Source organism: Lipophrys pholis (assembly GCF_963383615.2).
Source record: "Lipophrys pholis genome assembly, chromosome: 20".
Lineage (NCBI taxonomy): Eukaryota > Metazoa > Chordata > Actinopteri > Blenniiformes > Blenniidae > Lipophrys > Lipophrys pholis.
Genome location: NC_137648.1, coordinates 24,472,207 through 24,481,875, shown reverse-complemented (window position 1 = coordinate 24,481,875; position 9,669 = coordinate 24,472,207). Strand labels below are relative to the sequence as shown.

The window sequence follows — 9,669 nt, the reverse complement described above, 5'->3', positions numbered from 1 at the left end:
GTGTTGATTCTCAGAGCACTGGTGCTTAGAGCACTGGTGCTCAGAGCGCTGGATTGCTCTGGTGTTGATTCTCAGAGCACTGGTGCTTAGAGCACTGGTGCTCAGAGCGCTGATTCTCAGAGCGCTGGATCATTCTTGTGTTGATGCTCAGAACGCTGGATTGTTCTGGTGTTGGTGCTCAGAGCGATGGATCGGTCTGGTGTTGGTTCACAGAGCACTTGTGCTTAGAGCGCTGGTGCTCAGAGCGCTGGATTGTTCTGGTGTTGGTTCTCAGAGCACTGGTGCTTAGAGTGCTGGTGCTCAGAGCGCTTGATCATTCTTGTGTTGATGCTCAGAGCGCTGGTGCTTAGAGCCCTGGTGCTCAGAGCGCTGGACTGTTCTGGTGTTGGTGCTCAGAGCGCTGGAATGTTCTGGTGTTGATTCTCAGAGCACTGATGCTCAGAGCACTGGTGCTCAGAGCGCTGGATCGTTCTGGTATTGGTTCTCAGAGTGCTGGATCATTCTTGTGTTGGTTCTCAGAGCGCTGGATCATTCTGGTGTTGGTGCTCAGAGCGCTGGATCATTCTAATGGTGCTCAGAGCGCTGGATCGTTCTGGTGTTGGTTCTCAGAGCGCTTGTGCTTAGAGCGCTGGTGCTCAGAGCACTGGATTGTTCTGGTGTTGGTTCTCAGAGCACTGGTGCTTAGAGCGCCGGTGCTCAGAGCGCTGGATCATTCTTGTGTTGATTCTCAGAGCACTGGTGCTTAGAGCACTGGTGCTCAGAGCGCTGGTGCACTGTTCTGGTGTAGGTGCTCAGAGCGCTGGATCGTTCTGGTGTTGATTCTCAGAGCACCGGTGCTTAGAGCACTGGTGCTCAGAGCGCTGGTGCACAGAGTGCTGGACTGTTCTGGTGTTGGTTCTCAGAGCGCTGGATCGTTGCGGTGTTGGTGCTCAGAGTGCTGGATTGTTCTGGTGGTGGTACTCAGAGCACTGGACCGTTCTGGTGTTGGTTCTCAGAGTGCTGGTGCTAAGAGCGCTGGTGCTCAGAGCGCTGGATCATTCTTGTGTTGATGCTCAGAACGCTGGATTGTTCTGGTGTTGGTGCTCAGAGCGCTGGATCGTTCTGGTGTTGATTCTCAGAGCACTGGTGCTTAGAGCACTGGTGCTCAGAGCGCTGATTCTCAGAGCGCTGGATCATTCTGTTGTTGGTGCTCATAGCGCTGGTTCTCAGAGCGCTGGATCATTATTCTGTTGGTTCTCAGAGCGCTTGATCATTCTTGGGTTGGTGCTCAGAACGCTGGATCATTCCGGTGTTGGTGCTCATAGCACTGGCTCGTTCTGGTGTTGGTGCTCAGAGCGCTGGATTGTTCTGGTGGTGGTGCTCAGAGCACTGGACCGTTCTGGTGTTGGTTCTCAGAGCGCTGGTTCTCAGAGCGCTGGATCGTTCTGGTGTTGGTTCTCAGAGTGCTTGTTTTTAGAGCGCTGGTGCTCAAAGCGCTGGACTGTTCTGGTGTTGGTACTCAGAGCGCTGGATCGTTCTGGTGTTGGTTCTCAGAGCGCTGGTTCTCAGAGTGCTGGTTTTCAGAGCGATGGATCGGTCTGGTGTTGGTTCACAGAGCGCTTGTGCTTAGAGTGCTGGTGCTCAGAGCGCTGGATCATTCTCATGTTGATGCTCAGAACGCTGGATTGTTCTGGTGTTGGTTCTCAGAGCACTGGTGCTTAGAGTGCTGGTGCTCAGAGCGCTGGATCATTCTCATGTTGATGCTCAGAACGCTGGATTGTTCTGGTGTTGGTGCTCAGAGCGCTGGATCGTTCTGGTGTTGATTCTCAGAGCACTGGTGCTTAGAGCACTGGTGCTCAGAGCGCTGGATTGTTCTGGTGTTGATTCTCAGAGCACTGGTGCTTAGAGCACTGGTGCTCAGAGCGCTGATTCTCAGAGCGTGGATCATTCTTGTGTTGATGCTCAGAACGCTGGATTGTTCTGGTGTTGGTGCTCAGAGCGCTTGATCATTCTTGTGTTGATGCTCAGAGCGCTGGTGCTTAGAGCCCTGGTGCTCAGAGCGCTGGACTGTTCTGGTGTTGGTGCTCAGAGCGCTGGAATGTTCTGGTGTTGATTCTCAGAGCACTGATGCTCAGAGCACTGGTGCTCAGAGCGCTGGATCGTTCTGGTATTGGTTCTCAGAGCGCTGGATCATTCTGGTGTTGGTGCTCAGAGCGCTGGATCATTCTAATGGTGCTCAGAGCGCTGGATCGTTCTGTTGTTGGTTCTCAGAGCGCTGGATCGTTCTGGTGTTGGTTCTCAGAGTGCTTGTTTTTAGAGCGCTGGTGCTCAAAGCACTGGACTGTTCTGGTGTTGGTGCTCAGAGCGCTGGATCGTTCTGGTGTTGGTTCTCAGAGCGCTGGTTCTCAGGGTGCTGGTTTTCAGAGCGATGGATCGGTCTGGTGTTGGTTCACAGAGCGCTTGTGCTTAGAGCGCTGGTGCTCAGAGCGCTGGATTGTTCTGGTGTTGGTTCTCAGAGCACTGGTGCTTAGAGCGCTGGTGCTCAAAGCGCTGGACTGTTCTGGTGTTGGTGCTCAGAGCGCTGGATCGTTCTGGTGTTGGTTCTCAGAGCGCTGGATCGTTCTGGTGTTGGTTCTCAGAGCGCTGGTGCTTAGCGCCCTGGTGCTCAGAGCGCTGGACTGTTCTGGTGTTGGTGCTAAGAGCGCTGGATCGTTCTGGTGTTGGTTCTCAGAGCACTGGTGCTTAGAGCACTGGTGCTCAGAGTGCTGGATCATTCTCGTGTTGATGCTCAGAGCGCTGGATTGTTCTGGTGTTGGTGCTCAGAGCAGTGGATCATTCTAATGGTGCTCAGAGCGCTGGATCGTTCTGGTGTTGGTTCTCAGAGCGCTGGTTCTCAGAGTGCTGGTTTTCAGAGCGATGGATCGGTCTGGTGTTGGTTCACAGAGCACTTGTGCTTAGAGTGCTGGTGCTCAGAGCGCTGGATTGTTCTGGTGTTGGTTCTCAGAGCACTGGTGCTTAGAGTGCTGGTGCTCAGAGCGCTTTATCATTCTTGTGTTGATGCTCAGAGCGCTGGTGCTTAGAGCCCTGGTGCTCAGAGCGCTGGACTGTTCTGGTGTTGGTGCTCAGAGCGCTGGAATGTTCTGGTGTTGATGCTCAGAGCACTGGTGCTCAGAGCGCTGGATCGTTCTGGTATTGGTTCTCAGAGTGCTGGATCATTCTTGTGTTGGTTCTCAGAGCGCTGGATCGTTCTGGTGTTGGTGCTCAGAGCGCTGGAACATTCTAATGGTGCTCAGAGCGCTGGATCGTTCTGGTGTTGGTTCACAGAGCGCTTGTGCTTAGAGCGCTGGTGCTCAGAGCACTGGATTGTTCTGGTGTTGGTTCTCAGAGCACTGGTGCTTAGAGCGCTGGTGCTCAGAGCGCTGGATCATTCTTGTGTTGATTCTCAGAGCACCGGTGCTTAGAGCACTGGTGCTCAGAGCGCTGGTGCACAGAGTGCTGGACTGTTCTGGTGTAGGTGCTCAGAGCGCTGGATCGTTCTGGTGTTGATTCTCAGAGCACCGGTGCTTAGAGCACTGGATCGTTCTGGTGTTAGTCCTCAGAGCGCTGGATCATTCTTATGTTGGTGATCATAGCGCTGGTTCTCAGAGCGCTGGATCATTATTCTGTTGGTGCTCTGAGCGCATGATCATTCTTGGGTTGGTGCTCAGAACGCTGGCTCGTTCTGGTGTTGGTGCTCAGAGCGCTGGTGCTCAGAGCGCTGGTGCTCAGAGCGCTGGATTGTTCAGGTGTTGGTTCTCAGAGTGCTGGATCGTTCTGGTGGTGGTGTTCAGAGCCCTGGTCCTCAGAGCGCTGGTACTCAGAGCGCTGGATCATTCTGGTATTTGTGCTCATAGCGCTGGTGCTCAGAGCGCTTGATCTTTCTGGTGTGGGTTACCAGAGCGATGGATCGTTCTGGTGTTGGTTCTCAGAGCGCTTGTTCGCAGAGCACTGGACCGTTCTGGTGTTGGTTCTCGGAGCGATGGATCGGTCTGGTGTTGGTGCTCAGAGCGCTGGATAGTTCTGGTGTTGGTTCTCAGAGCGCTGGTGCTCAGAGCGCTGGATCATTCTTGTGTTGGTGCTCAGAGCGCTTGATCATTCTTGGGTTGGTGCTCAGAGCGCTGGATCGTTCCGGTGTTGGTGCTCATAGCACTGGCTCGTTCTGGTGTTAGTGCTCAGAGCGCTGGTGTTCAGACCGCTGGATTGTTCGGGTGTTGGTTCTCACAGCGCTGGATCGTTCTGGTGTTGGGGCTCATAGCGCTGGTTCTTAGAGCGCTGGATCATTATACTGTTGGTGCTCAGAGCGCTGGATCATTCTGGTATTTGTGCTCATAGTGCTGGTTCTCAGAGCGCTGGATCATTTTGGTGTTTGTTCTAAGAGCGCTAGTGCTCAGAGCGCTGGAACGATCTGGTGTTGGTGCTCAGAGCGATGGATCGTTCTGGTGTTGGTTCTCAGAGCGCTTGTTCGCAGAGCGCTGGATCGTTCTGGTGTTAGTTCTCAGAGCGATGGATCGGTCTAGTGTTGGTTCTCAGAGCGCTGGATCGTTCTGGTGTTGGTTCTCAGAGCGCTGGTCCTCAGAGCGCTGGATCATTCTTGTGTTGATGCTCAGAGCGCTGGATTGTTCTGGTGTTGGTTCTCAGAGCGCTGGATCATTCTAATAGTGCTCAGAGCGCTGGATTGTTCGGGTGTTGGTTCTCAGAGCTCTGGACCGTTATGGTTGTTGGTGCTCAGAGCCCTGGATCATTCTGGTGTTGGTTCTCAGAGCGCTTGATCATTCTTGGGTTGGTGCTCAGAGCGCTGGATCGTTCCAGTGTTAGTGTTCAGAGCCCTGGTTCTCAGAGCGCTGTTGCTCAGAGCACTGGTGCTCAGAGTGCTGGATTATTCTGGTATTTGTGCTCATAGCGCTGGTTCTCAGAGCGCTGGATCATTTTGGTGTTTGTTCTAAGAGCGCTGGTGCTCAGAGCGCTGGATCTTTCTGGTGTTGGTTCTCATAGCACTGGCTCATTCTGGTGCTGGTTTTCAGAGCGCTGCATCGTTCCAGTGTTGGTCCTCAGAGCGCTGGTGCTCAGAGCGCTTGATCATTCTTGTGTTGGTCCTCAGAGCGCTGGATCGTTCTGGTGTTGGTGCTCAGAGCACTGGACTGTTCTGGTGTTGGATCTCAGAGCGATGGATCGGTCTGGTGTTGGTGCTCAAAGCGCTGGATAGTTCTGGTGTTGGTTCTCAGAGCACTGGTTCTCAGAGCGCTGGTTATCAGAGCGCTGGATCGTTCTGGTGTTGGTTCTCAGAGTGCTTGTGCTTAGAGCGCTGGTGCTCAAAGCGCTGGACTGTTCTGGTGTTGGTTCTCAGAGCGCTGGATCGTTCTGGTGTTGGTTCTCAGAGCGCTGGTGCTCAGAGCGCTTGATCATTCTTGTGTTGGTGCTCAGAGCGCTGGACTGTTCTGGTGTTGGTTCTCAGAGTGCTGGATCATTCTGCGATTAGTTCTCAGCGCGCTGGTGCTCAGAGCGCTGGATCGTTCTGGTGTTGGTTCTCAGAGCACTGGACCGTTCTGGTGTTGGTTCTCAGAGCGATGGATCGGTCTGGTGTTGGTTCTCAGAGCGCTTGTGCTTAGAGCGCTGGTGCTCAGAGCGCTGGATCATTCTAATGGTGCTCAGAGCGCTGGATTTTTCGGGTGTTGTTTCTCAGAGCTCTGGACCATTATAGTGTTGGTGCTCAGAGCGCTGGATCATTGTGTTGTTGGTGCTCAGAGCGCTGGTGCTCAGCACGCTGGATCATTCTGGTATTAGTTCTCAGAGCGCTGGTGCTCAGAGCGCTGGATCATTCTGTTGTTGGTGCTCAGAGCGCTGGGGCTCAGCACGCTGGATCGTTCTGGTATTAGTTCTCAGCGCGCTGGTGCTCAGAGCGCTGGATCGTTCTGGTGTCTGGGCTCATAGCGCTTGATCATTCTTGGGTTGGTGCTCAGAACGCTGGATCGTTCCGGTGTTGGTGCTCATAGCACTGGCTCGTTCTGGTGTTAGTGCTCAGAGCGCTAGATCATTCTTGTGTTGGTGCTCAGAGCGCTGGTGCTCAGAGCGCTGGATTGTTCGGGTGTTTGTTCTCAGAGTGCTGGATCGTTCTGGTGTTGGTGTTCAGAGCCCTGGTGCTCAGAGCGCTGCAGCTCAGAGTGTTGGTGCTCAGAGCGCTGGTGCTCAGAGTGCTGGTGCTCAGAGCGCTGGATCATTCTGGTATTTGTGCTCACAGCGCTGGTTCTCAGAGCGCTGGATCATTTTGGTGTTTGTTCTAAGAGTGCTGGTGCTCAGAGCGTGTGGTGTGGGTTGTCAGAGCGCTGGATAGTTCTGGTGTTGGTTCTCAGAGCGCTGGTGCTCAGCACGCTGGATCATTCTGGTATTAGTTCTCAGCGCGCTGGTGCTCAGAGCGCTGGATCGTTCCGGTGTTGGTGCTCATAGCACTGGCTCGTTCTGGTGTTAGTTCTCAGCGCGCTGGTGCTCAGAGCGCTAGATCATTCTTGTGTTGGTGCTCAGAGCGCTGGTGCTCAGACCTCTGGATTGTTCGGGTGTTTGTTCTCAGAGCGATGGATCGTTCTGGTGTTGGGGCTCAGAGCGCTTGTGCTCATAGCGCTGGATCATTCTTGTGTTGGTGCTCAGAGCACTTGTGCTCAGAGCGCTGGATCATTCCGGTGATGGTGCTCTGCTCTTCCCTCAGACTCCTGCCTGGTGGCGCTGCTGAGCTGTTCAGCCTGGGTGGAGTCGTCGCAGCAGTCCTCCCCGGGCCCCGTGCTGCGGTCCATGTAGCCGCTCTACCGTAGGGCGCCATGGCCACGGGAACCCAGGGCCACCGTGACCACGTCCTGGACAACGCCAAGCTCGCACCGGCCACCGGGAGGCGGCGGAGAGCAGAAGGGAAGCCCAAGAAAAACTTCCCCTGCCAGGAGTGTCCGAAGGCCTTCAACAGCCTGGAGAAGCTGAAGGTGCACTCGTACTCTCACACCGGAGAACGTCCGTACCGCTGCTCGCACCCCGACTGCTCCAAGGCCTTCGTCTCCAAATACAAGCTGCTACGGTACCGAGCGGCGCCGCCGCACGCCGCTGCTCCTTAACATGATGCTGTGTGCTGACATGATGTGATGTGATGACTGCTCATACAATGTGTCTGTCTTCCAAGGCATATGGCAACGCACTCGCCAGAAAAAACCCACAAGTGTTCGTACTGTGAGAAAATGTTCCACCGCAAGGATCACTTAAAGAACCACCTGCACACCCACGACCCGTACAAAGAGGCCTTCACCTGCCAGGAGTGTGGAAAGAGCTACAACACCAAGCTGGGCTTCAAACGCCACCTCGCCCTGCACGCCGCCAACAGCGGAGACCTCACCTGCCAGGTGTGCCTGCAGCCGTTCCCCAGCACCGCCGTCGTCCTGGAACACCTCAAGACCCACGCTGGCAAGTCGTCTGGCGGGACCAAAGAGAAGAAGCACCGCTGCGAGCACTGCGAGCGCCGCTTCTACACCCGGAAAGACGTACGGCGCCACATGGTGGTGCACACTGGGCGGAAGGACTTCCTCTGTCAGTACTGCGCCCAGCGCTTCGGCAGGAAGGACCACCTGACCCGCCACGTGAAGAAGAGCCACGCCCGCGAGCTGCTGCGGGTCAAGACCGAGCCCGCCGACCCGCTGGAGCCCGCCGTCTACAACCTGCCGTCCGGGAGCATCAAGGGCGAGCTCCCGGGGACGCCAACGCCACGGCCGCACCAGCTCAACGTGTACGGTGGCCCCGCCCTGGACGCAGAGCCCTTCCCCGCCCCCCCTCACCCCTTCTCCCTGAAGTACCCACTGGGCTCCACCTTTACCTCATTTCCTGCCACCGCCGCCGCTGCAGAGCGGGAGCAGAACCTAAAGGGAGAACTGGAGACGTACCTGCTGGAGCTACAGAGCGGCGGACCCTCCTCCTCCTCAGCCCCCGACCCTCAACTCTCCTCCAAACTCCACCTGATGCCTCAGGGGGGCGTTCTGGAGGGTGGGGGTGTCCTGGAGGGTGGAGGAGTGCTGGAGGGGGGGGGCGCAGAGGGGGCTCTTTCCAGACCGGCTGCTGAAGGCGACTCTCTGACCTCATCCTCTCTCATGGACTTTTCACAGCTCTTTAACTTTCTGCCGCTGAACGGGCCTCCCTACAATCAGGTGGGGGGGGGTGGGGGGCAGGGGGTCTGCTTCCCGCTCAGTGAAGATCCCCTCCACCTGGTTCAGCTGCCCCCCCCGCCTGCTGCAGGTCCCGAGGCTGCAGACAGTCCACTGCAGGGGCTGACCCCCCCCTTCATGTCCAGCCTGAGCTCCCCCACCACCCTGCCACGCTTCCACCAGGCCTTCCAGTGAGCGTACGTACACTTTCTCACACACACACACACACACACACACACACACACACACACACACACACACACACACACACACACACACAGTATTCAGATTTCACCTCGTCATCACACTCAGTAAAGCCGCAGTGCCACCGCAGACAGAACGGTTAAAATGTAGGCGGGGTTATGAACGAGGTCGGGGCGTGTCCAGTCAGAGCGGAATCAGCCGTCACAGTAAAACATTGAGCCTTGTTCTCTGTGACATGCGTAAAACGTTCTCCTTGAGAACAGCAGCATCCATCGGCTGCTGAAGCTCCGCCCCTCCTGTTACTGAGAGGAGCGTCTGCACCTCGTCTGAACACCAGGGGTTTGTGGCGCGCCGACGTTTCAATAAACCAGTTAACTAAACAACCAGTGAGCACAAAGCAGCGTATGTAAACAACAGATATTTAAATATTGAGGGCAAGTCCAGAGTGACCATCGTCACTGACCAATCAGCAGACGGCTGTGTTGTAGCTCCGCCTTCTGAGACCCTTCCTCAATGCTAGGTACCTCAACCCCCTGACGCAAAATCTCAGCCGGTGGTGACACACCAAAACCCGTCCCGGTACAAACCGCGAGGAGGGACCACAGCTTAACACTGCAGACTGAGGAACCCCCCAGTACTCCTAATACCCCCCAGTACTCCTAATTACCCCCATACCCCCCCACACCAGTAACCCTAAACCCCCTTGTACCCCTAATACCCCCCCAGTACCCCAATACCCCCTATATCCGAGTAACTCCCCAGTACCCATAGTACCCCTATACCCCTAATACCCACCCCATACTCCTAGTACCCCCAGGTCCAGGTCCAGGTCCAGGTCTAGTTGTAGGTATAGGTCCAGGTCCAGGACTGCTTTTCAGTGAAACTAACTGGTCTTGTTCACCAGCAGGTTCATCATGGATCCTGGTTCTGGAAGATCGTCAACATCTGAACCCCTAAGAGTCCCAGCAGAGTCTGGGACCTCGGTCTCCGTCTGGTTCCTCCATCTGGTTCCTCCATGTGGTTCCTCCGTCTGGTTCCTCCATCTGGTTCCTCCTTGTGATTCCTCAGTCTGGTTCCCCCATCTGGTTCCTCTGTCTGGTTCGTCCGTCTGGTTCGTCCATCTGGTTCCTCTGTCTGGTTCGTCCATCTGGTTCCTCCGTCTGGTTCCTCCGTCTGGTTCGTCCGTCTGGTTCGTCCATCTGGTTCCTCAGTCTGGTTCCTCCATCTGGTTCCTCTGTCTGGTTCGTCCATCTGGTTCCTCCGTCTGGTTCCTCCGTCTGGT

General features: G+C 55.6%; 1 protein-coding gene across 1 annotated transcript; it reads left to right on the top strand.

The window, feature by feature from the left end:
• Positions 1-7,023: 7,023 nt before the first annotated feature.
• LOC308125768 (zinc finger protein PLAG1-like) lies at positions 7,024-9,461 on the top strand. Its single transcript, XM_080489750.1, has 3 exons — positions 7,024-7,072; positions 7,175-8,380; positions 9,295-9,461. The coding sequence occupies exon 2, from the start codon at positions 7,179-7,181 to the stop codon at positions 8,376-8,378; it is 1,200 nt and encodes a 399-aa protein (XP_080345876.1). The 5' UTR covers positions 7,024-7,072; positions 7,175-7,178; the 3' UTR covers positions 8,379-8,380; positions 9,295-9,461.
• Positions 9,462-9,669: the final 208 nt, after the last annotated feature.